The sequence below is a fragment of the Empidonax traillii genome, unplaced genomic scaffold (assembly GCF_003031625.1).
Source record: "Empidonax traillii isolate 1590-97213 ecotype Southwest subspecies unplaced genomic scaffold, ASM303162v1 scaffold2018:size42548, whole genome shotgun sequence".
Classification (NCBI taxonomy): domain Eukaryota; kingdom Metazoa; phylum Chordata; class Aves; order Passeriformes; family Tyrannidae; genus Empidonax; species Empidonax traillii.
Genome location: NW_020957211.1, coordinates 18,457 through 39,696, shown reverse-complemented (window position 1 = coordinate 39,696; position 21,240 = coordinate 18,457). Strand labels below are relative to the sequence as shown.

Genomic DNA, 21,240 nt, shown 5'->3' with positions numbered 1-21,240 from the left:
GGGCTCGTTGGGAACTTTTCCCAGGCTAAAATTCATCCCCATTCTCCAGGAAATAAAATAAATAAATAAAAAAAAATTAAATTACTTTGTCGCTTCTCATTTCCAATTTGAGCCCAGAAAGTGATGGGAATTTGGGCTCTTTTTCATCCTTTTTCACACTTTAATGTGCTTTCAAATGGTATTTTTTTTTTAGCAGTCTCTCACTTTCCTCTTTGATGCTTTCAAATGGTTTTTTTTTTTTTTAGCCAGTCCCTCACTTTTCTGTTTGATGGTGCCATGAATCACAGGGCAAAGACTGAAAACATCTTTTTTTTTTGATGAGAATAATGACTTGGAAAGATACTGGACTGGAAATGCCACTGTGAAGCAATTTTTTTTTTTTTTTCTTTTGATCTGGTTTGGTCCAGCAACAAGCACAGAATGATCCCTAGGAATGATTATTAGGATTTAGGAATTAATAGCAATTAATTGCAGAATGTGCTGAGCTGGGAGGGCTGAAGGGTTGAAATCCAGGATGAGGGTTTGAAATCCAAGCTGAGGGTTTGAAATCCAGGATGAGGGTCTGAATTTGAGGGTGAAGGTTTAAAATCCAGGATGGAGGTTTGAAATCCAGGATGAAGGGTTGAAATCCAGAATGAGGATCTGAATTTGAGGATTGAGGTCTGAAATCCAAGAAGAGGGTTTGAAATACAGGATGGATGTTTGAAATCCAGGAGGAAGGTTTGAAATCCAGGATGAAGCTTTGAAATCCAAGATGAGGGTCTGAATTTGAGGGTGAAGGTTTGAAATCCAGGATGGAGGTTTGAAATCCAGGATGGAGGGTTTGAAATCCAGGACTGAGGGTTTGAAATCCAGGACTGAGGGTTTGAAATCCGGGACAAACATGATCTGTCCCAGAAACAAAAGATGCCTTTGACCTGGAAAACAACTTTTTTTCGTTGGCAGAAATATTGACAGGACAAGGGGAAGGGTTTTGGTCTCAAAGAGGGGAGATTGAGGTTGGATTTTAGGGGGAAATCAGGATATCCACGCAGGATACTCGAGGAACTCCAGGGAATTCCAAGAATTTCTGTGTTCAGTAAAGCTGGGAATGAAATAACAGCAAATTGAGCTCAAAGAAGAAGTTGTTTAGGGTTAGTTCACAGTGGGGTTTAGGGTTAATTAATCTAAGCCCTGAAAAATTAAATGGGGCAGTTGAGGAAAAGGAATCCTGGGGAAAAAAAAAAAACAAACCTGCAGATTTTCCAGGAGGGAACTGGAGCTTAAAATCCCCAATTTTTGTCCTTTTGGCAACAGGCTTGGCTGAAAAAAAAAGAATAAATAAAAATAATTTTAAAAAATTCTGCTCAGAAATGGAAATGTTGAAAATATAAGAATATTTCATATTAAAATGATGCCTATGGATGGATTTGGATTTTTCACTCCAAGCCAGGAATTAATTAATTGAGGATGAAAAAAAACCCCACAGCTTTTAGAGTGCTGAATAAGTAGAAAAGTATCAATGGGGGACACAAGATTTTTAATTTTTAAATTGAATTCAATTTTTAATTGAATTCAATTTTTAATTGAATTTAATTTTTAATTTAATTTTTACTTTAATTTTTAATTTAATTTTTAGTTTAATTTTTAATGATTCTTCAGATTTCACTCTTGATATATTTACTTGTTTGTTTACTTGGGAATATCACTGGGAAAAAGAAATAAGATTCACTTTCCTTTTGGCCTTTGGATAAAAAGAAATCCATGTTTCCCCCTTTGCTCTAATCCAGGTGGGTTTAAGGAGATAGGGATGAAATTCCAGCCAGTATCTTTATTCCATCCCAAATGCCAGGAAGTTTCTGCTGGAAAGGAGAAGGAGGAGAAGGAGGAGGAGGAGGAGAAGGAGAAGGAGAAGGAAAAACTGGTGGCCTTTGTCTCTCCTGTTCCTCCATCCAAGGACTTGTTTGCTCACTCCCAGCATTCCCAGCCCTTCAAGTTCTCCTGACACACCCGTGAGCTCCATGGAATTCCCAGCTGCTGGATTCGTGCCCTGAGGGTGTTTCAGGTGTTGTTTTGGCAGCAGAAACGACAAAACCAGTGAAAAAAAATAACAACAATAATAATAATAATGTGAGATCCTCATGTCACAGACACCACCTGGGCCAACAAGAGAAGAAGTGAAGTGTTGGAGACACCAACTCCAAAGATCCCAGCACTTGGATGGGGACCCTGCCCCTGGTGGAGGGGCCACCTGCACCTCTGGATGAGGGCAGGGGTTTTTTGGGGTGAAGTATGGGGTGAGATTGAGACAGGATTGCTCGAGGTGGGAGTCTGAGCACTGGTGGTTTGTGTTTGGAGAGCAGGAACTTCTCCCCTCCCTGAGCTGCACCTGCTGTGCTGACCAAATAAGGAATCAGAACAACCCAACCAGGCTTTGATCCGCGTGGGAATTCTGACAGCTCAGTCCCCCCCCTGAGCAGACCCAAGATCCAATCAGGTGTTAATTAATTAATCCATCATGCAGGATCAGCTGCTGGAGCCAGAGTGATATCTGGATGTTAACTCTGCTGAAAACCATCCTGGGTCATCCCACCCTGAACACCCCCCCTGCTTCTGGGAGGTTTATTTTGTACCAAAGAAATTATTCATCTCATATGAACATTCTCCTTTGGCCATCATCAAAACCCGTGGGACAAAGTGGTTTAACAGCTCTGTAATTCCTTTAAATTTAAGCTGCTAACACAGCCCTGGGGCTAAAAGATGGGATTCAGCTTTCCCTGAGCAGCAGTTTGGAAAGCCAGGGAGTATCCTGGTAATCCAGTATTTCCCTGATTATCCTTCCTCCTCCAAGCTCTGAGGGAGTTTTTTATCCCTCCCTCCTGCTCAAATGGACTGTTCCATATTCAGACTCTTTGGCATTTCCCAACAAACTCCACCAGCTTCCAACCTCTCCTTTTCCCAGAGGATTTCTCTCCTTACAGTTGGAATTATTGTCCCCCAGAAAATGACCCCTCTTAACCCCTGTCCTTTTCCACACTTCTCCACTTCCCTCTGCCTGCCCTGAGGTTTGTCCCTCTTGGAATGGGAAGCAATCCTTGTGGAGAAAAGAGGTATTTTAGCAAACGCTGTGTTTGCTTTGTTGGATTTTTTTTCCTTTCCTGTTTTATCTTCCAAGGCTGAAAAACATGTGACTGGGGTTCTGTTCGGTCCTAATTCCAGTTTTTCTCTAAAGATTAAGAATATTCCTGGAATAAATGAGATTTTTTATTACAACTGATTTAGTTTCTTTTCTCTCTTCCATGCCATAAACTCAAAGTTATTTTGGTGGGGAGAAAAAAAAAAAAGGAAGGAGATGCTCAAATGACAAATACAATTTTTTATTGCTTTAGCCACGAAAAAATGATTCCCTTTTTCACTCAGTTTTGCACTGCTGTTCACATCCTGTATCCCAAACAATTCCCAAGGTGTTCATTGCTCAGATTCCAGTTCCTTCAGCTTCCTGAGTGTGTCGAAGCTCCACGGGGATCACCCTCTTCCCAGCAGGAAACAAGGCCAACCAACCAACCAGTTGTTTATCCAAAATATCTTCAGGGCTCCAAAAAATCTCTTTCTGTGGCTCTGAGGTGGGAATGTGGGCTGGGAAACGAGGAGACATTCCAGGCCATGGAATTCCAAGGGAATCTGGGTCCTCTTGTCCTAGAAAATGAAGTTATTTTTAAGCATCAGGGGGAGAAGGAAGGACCAGCAATCCCACCAGGGATCATGAGCTCCTAAAACAAAAGGACCTTGTGCAATTTGAGATCCTCATCAGTTCCTAATCCATAAAAATCTGGTCCAATCTGAGATCCTCATCAGTTCCTAATCCATAAAAATCTGGTCCAGTCTGAGATCTTCATCAGTTCCTAAACCACGAGGATTTGATGCAACTTTAGATCCTCGTGAGCTCCTAAACCAGCACGATCTGGTAAAATTTGAGATCCTCCCCCCCCCCCAAGGCATTCAGGACATTCCCATGTGGACTGGAAATGGTTTGTCCGTCTCACTGCTGGCCCCAGAACTCACTCCATATTATAAATGTCTAAAACAGTCCCAACTATATCCTGATTTTCTGGGAGTCAGGAGCTCTCAGCTCCCTCTCCAAAACAATCCCAAGCTGCAGCTCCCGGCCCTGTGCCAGCATTCCGGCTTTTTCCAGGCTCACTTGGCTTCTCCAGGGGCTGACACGTTGCTGGAGGTGACCAGAAAGACTTCTGGCATCATCAGAGTGGGAATTTCCCATGGCAGAGGGTTTGGATTGAGGATTGAAAACATCCCTAAGAAACATGGGAAGCTTGTGCTGCTTTTGGGATTGCCCTCCATGGATGTGGGATTGACCCCAATGGATGTGGGATTGACCCCTATGGATGTGGGATTGATCCCTATGGCTGTGGGATTGACCCCTATGGCTGTGGGATTGACCCCAATGGATGTGGGATTGATCCCTATGGATGTGGGATTGATCCCTATCGATGTGGGATTGACCCCTATGGATGTGGGATTGACCCCAATGGATGTGGGATTGACCCTTATGGATGTGGGATTGACCACCATGGCTGTGGGATTGTCCAGTCCAGATCTTTGGAATAAAACAACTGGGAACCAGGTTTGGAAAACTCTGACCCAAGTTCAAACAGAAATGTCTTTTTAAGGAAGCAAAATGGATCATAATAAGGAAAAAAAAACCAACAAACAACAAAAACCAAAACCCCAAAACTCCAAGTTCTCTTTTTTTTAGCTCGTTTATCTTTGGGTTCAATCATTTCTTGGAAACAAAATGCCCAAAAAGCTGGACGTGACTCCGACTTGACTCCCTCCCTGGGGGGGGCCAGGGTAGATAATCACAATTTCCCCCCCAATCCTTCGAGGATTCCAGTGGAATCCCAAAGGAAAGGAGGTTGTGGGGAAATCAGAGGGAGGCAGGGACGGCTCACCTGGGGTTCAGTTGGCCATGATGTGTTTCACAAAAGCTGGGGGGGAAAAAAAAAAAAAAAAAAAAGAGGAAAAAAAGGGTCATTTCTATTTTTAAAAACGGAATTTTTATATTATATGTGAGTATATATAATTGTATTTATTTTATATTATTATGTGTCATTTCGTATGTCAAAAGCAAAGAAATAGAGGGTCTGACGCAAGCAAATGTTTTTCCTCCTGAATAATTCCCTCATTCTATGAATTCCATTAATTTATTAAACTGTGGGATTTGGAAACAGAAGGAGACCACGGACCCAACCATTCATTAAATGCGTAAATATTGATTATTGTCAACATGACAGACCAGTTAAACCCCCGGGATGACACAACGCTCACCAGTTACCCTTAAAAAAAGGACTTAAAAACTGTGTGTTCACCATCCCTCCTGGAATATTCTGGGATTTCCAAGCAGCCTGGAGCACTTAAAGTGCAAGATTCCACCTTCAGAAGGAGCAAATTCTTTTATTCTGCTTTTCTACAGCAGCAGTGAAATAAAATAGAAGGGTTTGGGAAGGTCTGGAAGGATTCTTGGGACAACAAAGAGGATGTTGAATTTAATAATTTAACTTTTTTTTTTTTTTTGATGAGATTTTGCAGGAAAATTTAGGGATTTTCATGAAGTGCCAGAGTGGTTTGGGTTGGGAGGGACCTTAAAGATCATCTCCTTCCAAATATGGGTATATTTTTATCTTCCATATTTCCTGTAAGTGTCAAAGGGGATGGGAATCCCTTTTTTTAGAGGACAAGGAATTGTGGGATCAGGTAGAAAAACAATGATAAAGTTTTTAAAAATAGGCAACTACATTTTTAATTAAATATTAATTTTTCTAATCATATATTATATATAAATAATTTCTATATATTATTATATAGTATATAAATAATTTCTATGCAATGTATTATAATATGTTATATAATAATATAATGTTTTTAAATTATATAAATTCTATAGTTATATACAAATAATTTTTAAAATATTTATAATAATATACATATCTAGAAAATAAAAATTATATTATTTAAAATAATATAAAAAATTTAAAAAATTAAAATTGTAATTTACAGCCCCCTCCCCAGAAAGGACCGTGGTTATTATTTACGGAAAATGGAATTAATCTTTAATAAAGAGAGTTTCTAGAGTGTGAATTGGTGTAAAATCAGGCACAGCCCGTGTCCTGCTGCAGCTTTTCCCTGGATTTGAACCTGGTCAGGGTAATTTGAATAAAATCTCCCCTCCCTGGGGGGGTCGGACCCACCTTCGTAGTTGATGCAGCCGTTGGCATCTTCCTGCCCTGCCATGAGTTTATCGACCTCCTCCTCCGTCAGCCGCTCACCTGCAGGAACAACAGCCCTGTCAGAGCCTGGAATGCTCCTGGGAATTCCGGGAAGGGAAGGTAAAGCAAGGCAGGGGAATCAAAATAAAATAAAATAAAATTAAAAAATAAAATAAAATTAAATAAAATTAAATAAAATTAAATTAAAACAAAATAAAAGAAATGAAAAAAGAAAAAAGGGAAAAAGGAAGAGAAGGAAGGGAGGGAAGGAAAGAAGGAAGGAAGGGATCAAAAAATAAAATTATGTGAAAAACTTTAAGAATTAAATTAAAGAAATAGAGTAAAATAAAATAATGAAATTAAATAAAATAATGAGATAAAATAAAATAAAACTTATAAAAGTAGATTAAATAAAGTAAAATAGAGTAAAATAAAATAAAGCGGATTAAAATAAAATGAAATAAAAGAAAATAAAGTAAAATTAAACAGAGTAAAATAAAATAATAAAATAAAATAAAATAAAATAAAATAGAAAATAAAATATAATAAATAAAATAAAATAGATAAAATAAAATATAAAATATAATAAAATAACCCAAATGCTACCCAGGGTGGCCAGGACGTGGCGCAGCTCGGCCCCCATGACTGTCCCGTTGCCCTCCTTGTCGAAGACCCGCAGCCCCTCCACGAAGTCCTCGTAGGTGCCGGTGTCCTTGGTCTTGGCGATGTGCTGCAGCATGGGCAGGAAGGTCTCGAAGTCAATCATCTTGGAGTTCATCTCTGCAGCCACAGGGGGAGAGCAAAGGGGCCCTGGAGTCTGGGAGAGCTCGGGATTCACCATGGGACACCCACCATGGGACACCCAGCTTGGGAAATCTTCCATGGGACATCCACTATGGAATATCCATCGTGGGACACTCACAATGGAACACCCATCATGGAACATCCACTATGGAATATCCATCGTGGGACACTCGCAACGGAACACCCACCAAGGGACATCTGGCTGTGGAATATCCACCAAGGGACACCCATCATGGGACACTCACTATGGAATATCCAATGTGGAATATCCACCAGGGGACACCCATCATGGGACACTCACTATGGAATATCCAATGTGGAATACCCACCAAGGGACACCCTCTGTGGAATATCCACTATGGAATATCCACCATGGGACACCCACCAAAGGACACTCATCATGGGACACTCACAATGGGACATCCACCAAGGTACATCATCCACGGGACACCCATCATGGGACACCCACCAAGGGACACCCACCAGGGGATATCCATCATGGGACACTCACCAAGGGACACCCACTACGGAATATCCAATGTGGAATACCCACCAAGGGACACCCACCCTGGGACACCCACCCTGGGACACCACCATGGGACATCATCCATGGGACACCCACCAAGGGACACTCACAATGGGACATCCACCATGGGACACTCATCATGGGACAACCACCATGGGACACCCACTATGGAATATCCACCTTGGGACATCCAGCATGGGACACCCACCTTGGGACATCAACCCTGGGAACAAGAACTGTTCCAAAAATTTCTGGGAGAGAAGAGCACAGAAACAGGGAGGTGTTTCTGCAAACATCCCACACCTTCTCACACATCTTCTGCAGAACAATCCGTGCCCTCACAACCAGTCCATCCCTCTGTTTCTCTGGATGGCTTTGGAATATTCCTGGTCTTTTTTAGTCAACACACACAAATTCCTGCCATCAAAGCAACTTTAAAAGGGGAAAAACTTCTCCATGTAAAACACATCATGTACAGGGCTAAATTAAACACTTCTCTTCAGTTTGGGAGAATTTAATTGACTGCAGGGCCACTTCTCTCCTCATTTTTTCTGTTTCACAGCCCTTGTTGTACCAAAATTAATGTCTCCATGAGAAAATGGAGATCTCACCAGTTCATGGATAACTCTTGGAGTGACCTTCTCCAAAACACACACACACACACACACACACAGTGGGAGGGCACCAACCTTCTGGTTTGGGTCTGCCCAGCAGCTTCATCACCTCAGCCTGGGTTGGGTTCTGCCCCAGAGCTCTCAGGACATCCCCACACTGGGCATAAGTGATTTTCATCTCCGATTTCGGGGTCCGGTCGAAGAGGGAAAACGCTTCCTTAAATTCTGGGAGGCGAAAAAAAAAGACAAGGAGAAATTCATTCCACGCTCCCCCAAAGCCAGATCCGCCCGAGCCTTTCATCTGGGAGTCTGGGAAGGACCTTGGTGAGCTCTGTTGCCTCTGTTATCTGCAATGTTTGTGTTCCTCCTCCGCTGCGTTTTCCGGTTCCATCAGGGATGGGATCGGAGAGGTCACATTTTTTTACCTCCTGGAATTTCCTCCTCGAAGCCCCGAAAACAGGGTGGGAATGGTTGGCCTTGAGAGCCTTCCAGCTCCTCAGGAACGTTCAGGAAGGCCCAGGATTCAGGAGTAATCCTGCTGCTGGGATAACTGGGGGTTGTGTTACATGTGAGACACTCAGGGAGCAACAGCCCCTGGAGCTGAAGGAGCATCTCCATCAGCAGGGAACAAGATATCCATCCCATGATGAGATACTGGAATTAGGAGCAAGATATGGCATGATCAAATACTGGAATTATGAACAAGATGTGCCATGATGGGATACTGGAATTAGGAGCAAGATATGCCATGATGAGATAGTGGAATTATCACCCACCAAGCAGTTGGTGGGGGAGGGTGAAGGGAATATGGGAAACCTTATCCCAGAATCCCTGAATGGGTCAAGTTGGGAGGGACCATTCTGGGTGATCTGGTCCCAGCAGGGCCATCCCAGAGCCCATGGCCCAGGATTGTGTCCAGATGGCTCTGGAATATCCCCAGGGCTGAGCAGAGGGGCAGGATCCAGGGAACAGGGTTTGGTGTTCCATCAGCTACTGCCAGCATTCCAGGTCTCCTGTGTGGAGATGGAATTGTTCCCTCCAGAGGCTTCTCATTTGTTCCCTGTCCCCTGGGCCCCCCTGCAGAGCCCTGTCCCTTGCAAGGCAGCCAGATCCTCTCCACAGCATCCTTGGGAACATCCTCATGTCTTCTCTTCTGGCCCTAAATCGAGGCTCTTACTACAGCAGTATCCTGGTAAGAACATTCCCATGGGAGATGTCCCTGGTCTGCCCCCAGTTTCCTGCACATGTGGGGACATGGCTCAGTGCTGGACTTGCCAGTGGTGGGTTGATGGTTGGGCTTGATGATCTTCCAGGTATTTTCCAACCTAAATGATCCTGTGATCCTATTGGAGTCAGGGCAGGAGCCCAGGACAATTCCCTGGACACAGCAGTTCCTCAGGGTCCCCTCTCCCTGCTGGAGCTGGAACACCTCAAGGGGCAACAATAAACTGTTATCCTTTTCTACCATCCTTTATCCTTCAACTCTACTGTTATCCTTTATCCTTTACTTCAGAGCAGCCCATCCACAAATATCCCTCTGGCTTTAAATCCTGAATCCCTGAATCCCACCTCACCCCACTCCTGCTCCCCTGCACATATTCCCCTCCCACTTTCCACACACAGTGACCTGTTCAGCCACTCAGCCCTTCCCTCTGCACACCAGGTTTTCTCCACCTTTCCCTTCTCAATTCCTTCTCATTATCCCACCTCCCCCCCCCCTTTTTTTTTTACCCTCTCTTCTCCTTTGCTTCTTTCCCTCTGTTCTTCCTTCAAGGTTTGCTTCTCCTCCTTTCTCCCTCCTTTTTAATTTTTACCATTCCACTCACATCTTACTCATCTCCTTCTTCATCCAGCGCTTTCAAATAACATTTTCTCACTTGGGACTGATTCCCATTCCCCTCGTTTTCTGCTTTGCATCCTCCTCTTCCTCCTTCCCTCCTGGCTCTCTGCTCGGGTCCCTGGTCCCTCGGCCAGCCCCTCATTCCAGCAGAGGGCATCCTTGGATTTTCCTGGGCTCCTTGCAGGCAGTGCAAGGGGCTCAGAGACCCTTTCCCAGCTCTGCCCTGTCCCGGTGGTCTCATCTCCTAAGGTGGAGGAGAAACCCCCCCATCCACCCCCCCCCGAGCTGCTCATCCACCCACCCCCCACCTCCTGCCTGGCACCAACTGCCAGAGCAACTCCCAGAGCTTCCCAACCCACCCCAATTACTTCCAGCTCACATTTCCAATTTTTTTTTCCCCTTCTATTTCTATTTTTTATTTCATTTGCATTTGCTGACTCGATGCAAATCCCCATCAAAGCACCCAGGCCAGGCTGGCCACGCTGTCCTTCGCCCTCCTGCAAGCCCTGAAACCACTGGCAGGAGCACTGTGTATTTTCAGATGTCTAATTACTACCTCTCTGCTCATCTTGAATAGCTCCCATTCTTCCCCTTTCAGCAGTTTGAGGGGCTGAAGAGGCCAGAAATGCAGTTTTATAAACACACCCTGCCACAAAGAGATGGGTTTCACTGGTGGGGGAGGCAGCAGGGCACGGAAAGGTGGGTGTGTGGCTTCACCCACAGACCATTCTGCCCCCGAGAGCAACATTTTGGGGGCCCAACACGACAGCGAAACCTTTCAGGGCCTCCTTGGCACACCAGAGTCTTTTCCTTAGCAAAGAGAAGGGGTTTGGAACGTTCTAGAAGGGTTGGAAAAGACCTCGAGGTGCTGCAGCCTCTGTTTCTCCTCCACCAGCTCGATTCAGAATCAGCTGCCAGGAACCAGCTGGGTCAATGGTGAAGATCAGGGATACCCAAGAGAGGGTGGAATTCCCATTGCTCTGGGATCAGCTGAAAAATTGGGAAGCATCCAACCTCCCAGAGACACCTGAGTACTTATCAGGTCAACAGAGAGAGAAGGAGAGGTGACTATTACATATTATTATTATATATCTATTATAAATTATTGTAGATATTATTATCCATCTATTGATTTAAAATTAAAAAAAAAACACATTTAAAGGTGTGCCAGGTGAGCTGGAGCTCCTGAAAGAGGAAAGCTGACAAAATTACCAGTGCAAAGTGGAGCTGAAAAATGAGCCCAGAATCAAACAAGTGCAGCTGAAACCCAGGAAAACGGGAGAGCTTGGAATGCTGGAAGATTGAAGGGAGCAAGGAGAGAACGGGAAGGAGAGAACAAATCAATCCCACTCTCCTGTGAGTCCCGATTTTCCAGTGATGGCAAGTGGTCCTGGCCTTCTAAAGTGGGCACAAAGTAAAACCACTCCATCACTGAAATGGGATCCTCAGTTTTCTCTCACTGCTGACACTCCTTGGCAAGGTCTTGGAGTCATTTAGGCTGGAAAATCCCTCGGAGATGGTGGAGCCCAACCATTCAACCAGCACTAAAAAGCCACCACTAACCCATGTCCCCCAGGGCCACACCTCCAGGGGTTTTGAGACCTGATCCCTTTTTGACAACCCTGGATTCCCTCCAAATTTACCTTTTCCCAGCCACTCCAAGGGCTGGTGGCTGGACAAGCAGCCCAGTTTTTCTGCAGGGCTCTTTTCCCGTTCTCTGATGGAATCCCTGGAGCTTGTTCTGCTCAGGGAGATGGAAAACAAGGCCCAAAAATTGGGAGTGTGTCCTTTCCAATCCCCCAAACTTTAGCTGGAGGAGACATCCAGATGTTTTGTGCTGCTGGAATGACCTCAAGGGTTTGGAGCTCAGGATTGGGCCTCTCCCATGGTTCTCCCTGGACTTTGGGACTCGAAAAGGGGCAAATTCCCAGAAATTAAAAGCTGTGTCTAATCTGAAGTTACTTTCGAGCTGCTGGTAGAAAATAGAAACTAAAGCCATTAAAGGGGGGTGGCTTGAAAATCCATAATGTTGGAAGTCTGTGGCAAAGCCTCAATCTCCAGGACATTATGGCATTTTCCAGTACAGCAAATCCTTCCTTCTGTACCTCTCCTCCCTGATTTATTTATTTTTTCCTGTTCCAATTAGCCCATTTTCTGATACCATCTTTTGCAGGCTCTCCCCAGCCCTGCCAAGTGTTTTTAAACAGCAAAGCAAAGCTCTCCCAGATGTTTGATTCCATCCATCAATTATCCTGGAAGTAAAAAAAAAGCAGGCTGGTAGTTGAGGGAAAAGGGGGACAGCTGCAGGCACAGCGTTCCCAGATTTCAGGCCTGAGGTTTTGGGATCATTTTTCTTGGGCTGGGACAAAGGTTTCAGAAATTAATGCTGATGTTTTGCTTTGAAAGGAGCAAAAAAGAGAAGCCATCTCTTGTGATTGTTTGCTGGTTTTGTGTGGAACTGCAACACATTAAATTCTGATTGAACACAGGGAAAAGTTCTCCAAAGAGGGTTGGGTTGGGGCACTTTCTCTTGAAAGGGTTCATGGTTTTTTTTTTTTTTTTAGTGTGTTTTGGTTGGTTTTTTTTTTCCTAAAAGTAAAAGCACATATTTGGGCTGAGGTTTTGGGGGTGTGACTGCTCTAAAACAATCCATGACTTTCTCCCTTTTCTTTTACCAGTTTCCACACATGAATTGGAAGGGGGGACAGAGCACAGGAAAAGCCAGGAATGAAAGCACAGCAAGCACAACCTTCCCAAGGTGGCTCCAACGTCCACCCCCCCTGCTCATGCCAGGACTTGCCAGCCCCTCCTGGGATGGGATTTACTGTGCAGAGAAGAGAAACATCTTCCTCACCTTCGATCTGGTCAGGGGTGAACTCCACCTGCAAGACACAAAGAATGACCAGATGAACCCCGGGGGAACTGAGGCACAGGGGGAGATGCTGCTTGAGGGGCTGTCTTATGAGGTTTGAGAGGTCCAGGGAAGACACCTTCCACTAGCCCAGGGTGCTCCAACCTGGCCTGGGACACTCCCAGGGATGGAGCAACCACAGCTTCTCTGGCAAATCCATTCCAGTCCCTCCCCACCCTCCCAGACAGCAATTCCTTCCCAATATCCCATCTAATCTAAACCTGCCCTCTTTCAGCTCAAGGCCATTCAAACTGTCAGGCCCTCAGCAAATCCACCCCATCCCTCTGCACTTCCAGCTCCTGAAAGATCAAAGAGCAGCTGGAGCTCCTCCAAATGTCCCAGCTCCTGCCCCTGCAACTGCCTTGGACAAGAGACAGGACTGAGCTGCCAGAGAGTCCCTTGATAAGGGGGGGGACAGGGAGAGCTCTGCTTTTGTTTCCCAACACTCACAGGGCTCCCAAAATAACCCCTCTGTCACCCAGAACCACTTTCCAGTGGGCCAAAACTTCCCTGTAGAAAATCAGAGAGTCCCAGAAAGGTTTGGGTTGAAAGGGACCTTAAAGATCATCCCATCCCATCACCTTCCACTGGCCCAGGTTGCTCCAGCCTGGCCTTGGACACTTCCAGGGATCCAGGGGCAGCCACAGCTTCTCTGGGAAATCCATTCCAGTCCCTCCCCACCCTCCCAGCCAGGATTTCCTTCCCAATACTCTCCCCAGTATCCATTGTACGGTCTGACAACAACACCCACATCAAACCCCAAAGCAGGCAGAGAAAGCAGAAGTGAGGGGTGAGTTTATAAATCTGCCCCAAGGGATTTAAAAGCCCTGTGGATGTGGCACTTGGGGACACGGGGCAGTGGTGGCTTTGGCAGTGCTGGGGGATGGTTGGACTCCACGATCTGAAGGGTCTTTTCCAACCTCAACCAACCTTTGGTCCCAGGATGATTTCCTGAGTTCCCATCTCCATCCAACCCACAACCTGTGTGGTTCCACTTCCCACAGGGAACACCCAGCCACTGCCTTTTTCCACCCTGTCAGCACAAGCTCCAGGGAAAAGCGCCCCCAGGCACCTCTGCCTGGAAAATTTTGGGGGAAACCCAAAGTTTTTTATTTCTACCCCCATCCCTCCTCCAGTTTCCCTCACCAATGTTCCCCCTTCTCCACGTGAAGATCGAGCCCGCTTACGGCAGGAATAAACAGCCCATCCTTACAGCCCAGCTTTCCAACGATTTGGGGAAAAGTTAGCACGTTGTCCAGGGCCTCGTGCACGTTCTGAGCTGGGCATTTAATTTCAATTTGAGAGTTATTGCACGTTACACAAACGGGGATTAAAACCACATTGAGGGAGGTTTGGCAGCTATGCGAGAAATGCAGATCTTGTTACAGGGCTGCTCCACAGCCAGGGGTGTGTTCGGTTTGCAACGACTCCCTGCTCTCCCAGGGGCAGATTGGAGAGGGGGGAAAGGCTGGGAATGGCTGGAGGGATGATGGGAAGGCTGCCTGGAGGGGGAATTTCTCCCTTCCCGCCCCCCCGGTACCCACGCCTGGAACACCAGACAGCCCCGAGGAGAGGTTGTTCCCTCATCTGTAAATCAGAGAAACCCCCTCCCACCACACTTAGAGGCACCAAACAAGCCCTCTGAGGCCACATCCACACCAGGAGCAGGCAAATGTCTTGGCTGAGCTCTCAGAAGATGAGTTCTCAGAAGATGAGTTCTCAGAAGATAAATCTCCAAGGCAGGATGTGATTCTGTGAGGGGTTTCCTGGGCAGGACCCGCTGCAGAACCCTGAAAACCCCCCAAAAATGATCAAGCAATGACCTATTTATCATTGTCTCACCCCCTCCCTTTCAAAGAGCTGGGAAGGGGCAGGTTTGGGTTGCTGCTACTGCAAACAAACAGCCCCAGGTTGCACCAGAGGGGGTTTGGGCTGGATATCAGGAGAAATTCCTGTATGGAAAAGGATTTTTAAGCTTTGGAACGAGCTGCCCAGGTCAGGGCTGGAGTCCCCATGCCTGGAAGCGTTCCAAAAACCCGTGGATGTGGCCCCTGAGGAGCTGGTTTAGGGGTGAACACGGTGGTGACGGTTGGACTTGAGGATCTTCCAGGTCTTTGCTGCCCTTTGTGAGTCTGGGCAAGTTCCTTTCTTCACAAAGCAGAAATAATGGGATCAATGAGCACTTCTTGTGCAATTCAGATCCACCAAAGCTGCACCTTTGCCTTTAGACGCTCCAAAATCTCCCGATTCGGCCCTGCTGAAATTTGGATTTATTTCAAAATAAAAGAGAACATGGGAAGGTTTTAAAATCTGCAGATTTCCATCTCTGCACCCCTCAGGCCAAGGCTTTGTACCTCCCTGTGCCACAGACGTTGCAGGGAAGTTGTTCCCTGGCAGATGAACAGTGAAGAAGTGGGAGAGAAAACTGCCCCTCCAAAAAATGTTAAAAAAAACACCCCAATATCATCATCTATTTTAGGGGCCACTGAGCAATTCCCAAATTTTCGGGGGAAAAAAGCCATTTTCATTAACAAGGAAAACAGGTTTGGGTTTTGTCTTCTACTTGATGACAGTTTTAGTTGGAAATGAGGGAGAGAAAAACTCTTCCAGATTGGTCAAAATGTTCTCTTCAGCCCAAACTGAAGTAATTTCGATCATTAACGATTTCAGGGTATTTTTTTTTTTTTGTCCTATATAAGAAGGAAAGAACCCTCAAAGATTAATGATTGCTTCAGATCAAAACAATCCAAACAGGGAATTAACTGTAAAAAGCTGAAACCAGTCATTTTCTTTATCCTCCCCATATTTTTATTGGAAAACCCTTGGCAAAGTCTTGGGTGCATTTGCAAAACATTCTGGTCCCACCAAAGTGCCTTCTGGAAGTTTTCCTTGAGAAGTTTTGGTTTTTATTTTTTTTGGGGAACTATCCCCTAGCTCTGTGAACAAGGGAGATACACAAGGATTGGCCAGCCCAGAAAATCCAGATGGAAAATTCCCTGGATTTCCAGGTTTGGAGCTGGGGGTGGTTTTCATCCACCCCTGCTCAAGGTTTGATTATTTCTGGGCCCTGATCTGCATCTCTTGGGGGTCACTTGGTGATTTGAGTCATCTCATGTCCCCCTCTTCCCATGAAATGTTTTGCTGGATCATGGAATCATGGAATGGGTTGGGTTGGAAGGGACCTTAAGGATCATCCAGTGCCATCCCCTGCCGTGGGCTGGGACACCTTCCACTGTCCCAGGTTGCTCCAACCTGGCCTTGGACACTTCCAGGGATCCAGGGGCAGCCACAGCTTCTCTGGGAAATCCATTCCAGTCCCTCCCCACCCTCCCAGCCAACAACTCCTTCCCAGTATCCCACCTAAAACCACTTTTTTTCAATTAAACCAATAACCCCTTGTCCTGTCCCTCCATGCCTTGTCCCCAGTCCCTCTCCAGCTCTCCTGGAGCCCCTTTAGGCCCTGCCAGGGGCAATCAGGTCTCCCTGGATCCTTCTCTTCTCTAAGTGAACCCCCCCAGCATTCCCAGCCTGGCTCCAGAGCAGAGGCTTCATCGGATCAAGGCCATGGATTGTTTCCTAACCCTGAAATTCCCTTTCCACTTCCAGGCACTGATTCATTCCTGTCAGGGAAGCTGCCAAATTCCTGTCAGTCTGGGCCCAGCTGCTCCCAAGGGAGGCACAGGAGGGAGGAAAGGGCTCTGTCCACTCTTCAAAGCTGTCCCCCCATCCCAGCCTGGCTGGGAACATCCTGTGCCTGCAGATTGACCTGGAGTGGGATAAATAAAGGAGAGAAGGAAGGAGCAGAGCTGCCTTTAGAAGCACCAGGGCAATTTTAATTCCCCTTATCTCTGGAGTCCACCCAGGAGCACTGAAGCAAATTGTTAATGGGGAATCAGAAGCTTGAGCATCACCTGAATTTTATGAGCAAGGCAAATCCTGGGAAAACATCAGAGGAAGCTGCAGAGAGTAAAAAAGGCTTTGGAGAGGGAACAGAGCCCTGACAGGCTGTGGAATGTCCAACCTGTGCACCCCCTGACGTGGAGAGAATGGGAGAGAGGGAGGGAGAAATCACTAATCATAAAGGGAAAATGTTGCGCCATGGACTTCAGCTGATGGGAATTTGGAGGGGGATCCCTCCCAAAGCATCGGCTTCCCACCAGGACCTGAAATCCTCAGGTCAGGATTTCCCTAAGAAGAACCACAGACACTGAATTTTGATTCCCACCATGTCCTGAAATCCTCAGGTCATTTTTTTCCCCTCAGTATTCCCGCAATACCGAATTTGGATTCCCCCATGAGCTGGAATCCTCCGGTCAGGGTTTCCCAAGGAAGGATCACAGGCTGCTGAATTCGGATCCCCTGCAGCTTCACAGGGACGATGGATGGGGCAAATACAGGATGTTCTTCCAGCCATGGCAAAGATTGCCCAGGTTCAGGCTCCTGTTCCCCTCCATGGTCAGCCCAGAGCCAGGATTTTGGATCAGCATCATCCCTTCTTTTAGAGCTTTGCCTCGGGCAGGGCTAAAATCCAACAGCCAACACCTGGGTTTTGGAAAAGCCCCCCAGGCTGGCAGAAATCCAAAGCAGCACCAGAGCCCTGCAATCCTCGAGCACACTCATTTAAGAGCCATTTGCTGCTCACTAAATCAAAATTAAATCACAAAAAGCCCCCAGAAGTTCTCCCTCCTCGCCAGAGCACTCGGAGGCAAATCCCAGAAAATTCCAAAGGAAACATTCCCTACAAAATTCACAATGGGGTCTCTTGTCTTTCTTTGCTAAAATTCCAATCCTTCAGGCCTCGAGACTCGCTGCTCCAATTTCTCAGACTCGGGAAGGAACCTCTGAGGGATAAGGAGGCCCAGCCTGGGCTTGGAGTGACCTGGCAGGTGTTTGCCCACCTCAGGACCCTTCCCAAAGCTGAGCCCAGCAGGGACATTCCTCCCCCAAAATGTTCCTGCTGAGCTGCTCTGAAGGCCAACAACAACACTGGTGATGACAATGGAAACGGGGCAGCACCTGGAAGGGATAAAAACCAAGGGAAAAGTAGCTTGGAGAGGGAAAATTGAGAGGGTGTTGGGCACGTGCAGCGACCACCTTGAGCTGGCTCGGTGCCTGATCTGCAGGAACCTCATCTGATGGGAGGGGTTCCTGCCCTTGGAACGAGGTAAAGTGAGATTTAAGGTCTTTTCCAACCCCAAGCACTCCAGGATTCCGTGGTCAGGCTGAGGGATCCAGGATGGGAACGGGGAAAGCAATTGGAGCAACGCCCTGGATTGCAAAGGGGAGTGAAGAAGGGGGGGTCAGGCTGGTGTGGGGGCTGAACAAAGCTGAAACCCACACCAATCCCAGGGGGAAACACAATTCCCAAAGGGAAACCCTGTCCATAAACCCTTGCCCAAGTCCAGGCTGGGATTGGATCCAGCACACTCCAAATCTCTCCCCCCCCAAAAAAAATCCTCTTTTCAATGAGTTGTAAAAAAAATTGACTCTAAAATTGGGAAGATCTTTGTGAAGATTTCCAGTTGACGGATCAAATCCAATGGGATTTGTGCACGGGATTAGCATTAAAAAATCTGGAATAATGGGATTTACTTAGGGGATCTATCTCATCTTTAGGCCTGTAATTGGCATTACAACAAAGGCACAAAACAGCCCAGGACCATCAAACAGGGGGAGGAAGATAATGGGAAAATCCCATGGGATTCTGGGTGGGAAATGAGGTTCTTCGATCATTATCATGATTTAGGGAAGTCAGGAAAATCGAAACAAGAAGGACTCCCCTCTACCACAGAAATATTTTTAGTTTTGAGTCTTTTTAGTGTGGCTAAAAAAGATGACTAAGGATTCCAAATACAAAGCTGCATAATAAGGCCCGAGAATAAATGGAAATAATTTGACATATTCACAGTAAAAGATGCATTTTGAGAATCTTTTTTACATGTTTTGTTCAATGCAAGGTTGGGTTTTCCCACCTTTTTTTTTTTTTTTTTTTAAACACAGATTATTTTCTTCAGGAAAACAAGACCTGATTTTATCCTACAATGCAGAAATGGGACGTTGGGAGAATTTAAAACCCCTTAAAACGATTTTTTTTCCAGACCTTTTTACGACGATCCAGGGAGGAATTCTGACCTCCATCAGCTGCCCTGAGCTGGATTTCTGGAGCAGAGCCAGCCCCAGCGCAAACAGCTTCAATTTGGATAAAAATAAAAAAAAAATAAATAAATAAAAATAAAAACAAAAAACCATTGCTGATAAAAAAAGTTTAATTAAAAAATTCCCAGGAAAACACGTTGAGAAAATACCAATTTTTCCCACTCCAGCTGGGTGTGGAAAAGATAACGGAACATCCTCTGAAGGGCTGTTATCACCCCTGCACTGCATTTGGAGTTATTTATTCTTTAGGAACTCAGGACATGTCTTTATAAAGCTCTTTACAAAGCATGATAAGAACCGTTCATTGCAAAATGTGCTGGAGGGCAAGAGAAGAACTTGTGAAAATTCAGTCCTACGTGGATGAAAAGAGATTTGGTGAGGCTGAGATCGTGTGCACTGGAAAAATATGGATATTTTTGAGTTTTTTTTTTTTTTTTTTTTTTTTTTAATGATGCCTCCTGTCTCTCCAGGACTCGCCTGCCCCTCGTTCCACAACGTCACCCGATCCCAGCTGAGAATTCCCACAATGTCACCCTATCCTGGCCTTCCCCCCCTGCTCCTTTTACAGGCAGGAATGTCGAGTCCAGAGGTGTTGGAGGGAGCTGGATCTCGCCACACACCGCTTATCCAAGGTCATGGAAGAGTCCTCCTCTCCAACTCTGGGAGTCCTTTCCAAACTATCCCAAAGCTGAATTCCTTCTAATCCGATTCCTTGATATCAGTACAAATCATCGCTTGTTTTGTGTTCTTGGTTTGTTGTTTTTTTTTTTTTTTTCCCTCTACCAGGATTTAAAATTAAAGATTTCCAAGGGTTTTGTGATTCCAGGCAGGGCTTCCTCTGCCAGAAATTCCCAGCTGCGGGATTTGGTCCCTTGGAGAGGAGGGAAAGGATTTCTACCTGGGACCTGCTGTGCTGAGCTCGGGGGGGACACTGAGACAGAGCAACTTATTCCTGTTCTTGTGCACTTTCCACGTTTTCCTGAAGGGAAAACTGGGTTTTGAGCAAAGAAGAGAAGGTCCAGGGACACTCAGCAGTTGGAATTGTTCAGTTTGGGGAAGAGAAGGATCCAGGGAGACCTGAGAGCCCCTGGCAGGGCCTAAAGGGGCTCCAGGAGAGCTGGAGAGGGACTGGGGACAAGGCATGGAGGGACAGGGCAAAGGGGTATCGTTTTAAGTTGAAAGAAAGTGGATTTAGGTGGGATATTGGGAAGGAATTGTTGGCTGGGAGGATGGGCAGGCCCTGGCACAGGTTGGGCAGAGAAGCTGTGGCTGCCCCTGGATCCCTGGAAGTGTCCAAGGCCAGGTTGGAGCACCCTGGGCTGGTGGAAGGTGTCCCTGCCCATGGCAGGGCGTGGCACTGGATGATCTTCATGGTTCCTTCCAGCCAAACCATTCCAGGATTCCCTAATTCTCTGATTCTACAATTATTTGGTCCAAATCCTCATTAAAAGGAAAGCTGGGAGACTCTGCAAAGCTCCTCTGGTTTTCCCCAAGGGCAAAGCCTCTTCCCCAAGGACAATTCCCAAAGGACAATGCCCTGCCAAGAAATCCTACTGTGTCTTTCAGTGTCTATCCCTCATTTACTGTGGGAATGGTGCACAGGGAGCAACTGCTCATTTTCACATCTTTATTTCCTTATTGCATTTGTAGGAGTCAAAAGGTCACCCTTTGAGGGGCCATTTCACGGGCATTTCCACGGGAATATAGAATTTCCTTTTGCCTTATCATTTGCAGGGAGAAGCTTCTCAGATCTCCACTAAAACTTCGATTCCCATGGGAAAAAATAAAAAAGTGCCTTTGAAAGGGAAACTGATCTCCAGCATCATTCCACTGGAATTCCCTAATTCCTGGCTTAAAAAACCTGGAATGTTTCCTAAATATTGGCAGTTCCCTGTCAATGGTGGGGGGTTCACTGAGAGGGCGATTTAATTAATTAATTTCATCTAATTCTAAGTGGACATCCAAAATCCTAAAGGGCAAATCAATTATTTAATCAAATCCCAAATTAGGCAAGTCAGGATTAGAGGAGTGACCCCAAATTCTCTTAAAACCTATTTCTGAAATGACCTTGGAAAGGAGGAGAAGGAGAAGGAGAAGGAGAAGGAGAAGGAGAAGGAGAAGGAGAA

At 45.9% G+C, this 21,240-nt stretch overlaps 1 protein-coding gene across 1 annotated transcript in view; it reads right to left on the bottom strand.

Annotated features, from left to right (window-relative positions):
- Positions 1 to 3,424: 3,424 nt before the first annotated feature.
- The window catches only part of LOC114071430 (myosin light chain 1, cardiac muscle), a 19,153-nt gene continuing 1,337 nt past the window's right edge, over positions 3,425 to 21,240 (bottom strand). The window contains exons 2-7 of the mRNA XM_027909260.1: positions 12,902 to 12,929; positions 8,283 to 8,432; positions 6,870 to 7,043; positions 6,246 to 6,323; positions 4,943 to 4,985; positions 3,425 to 3,675 (exon numbers count right to left, since the gene is read on the bottom strand). Of these exons, the coding sequence (XP_027765061.1) occupies positions 4,957 to 4,985; positions 6,246 to 6,323; positions 6,870 to 7,043; positions 8,283 to 8,432; positions 12,902 to 12,929 (459 nt within the window). The 3' untranslated portion in view covers positions 3,425 to 3,675; positions 4,943 to 4,956. The remainder of the gene's footprint in view (positions 3,676 to 4,942; positions 4,986 to 6,245; positions 6,324 to 6,869; positions 7,044 to 8,282; positions 8,433 to 12,901; positions 12,930 to 21,240) is intronic.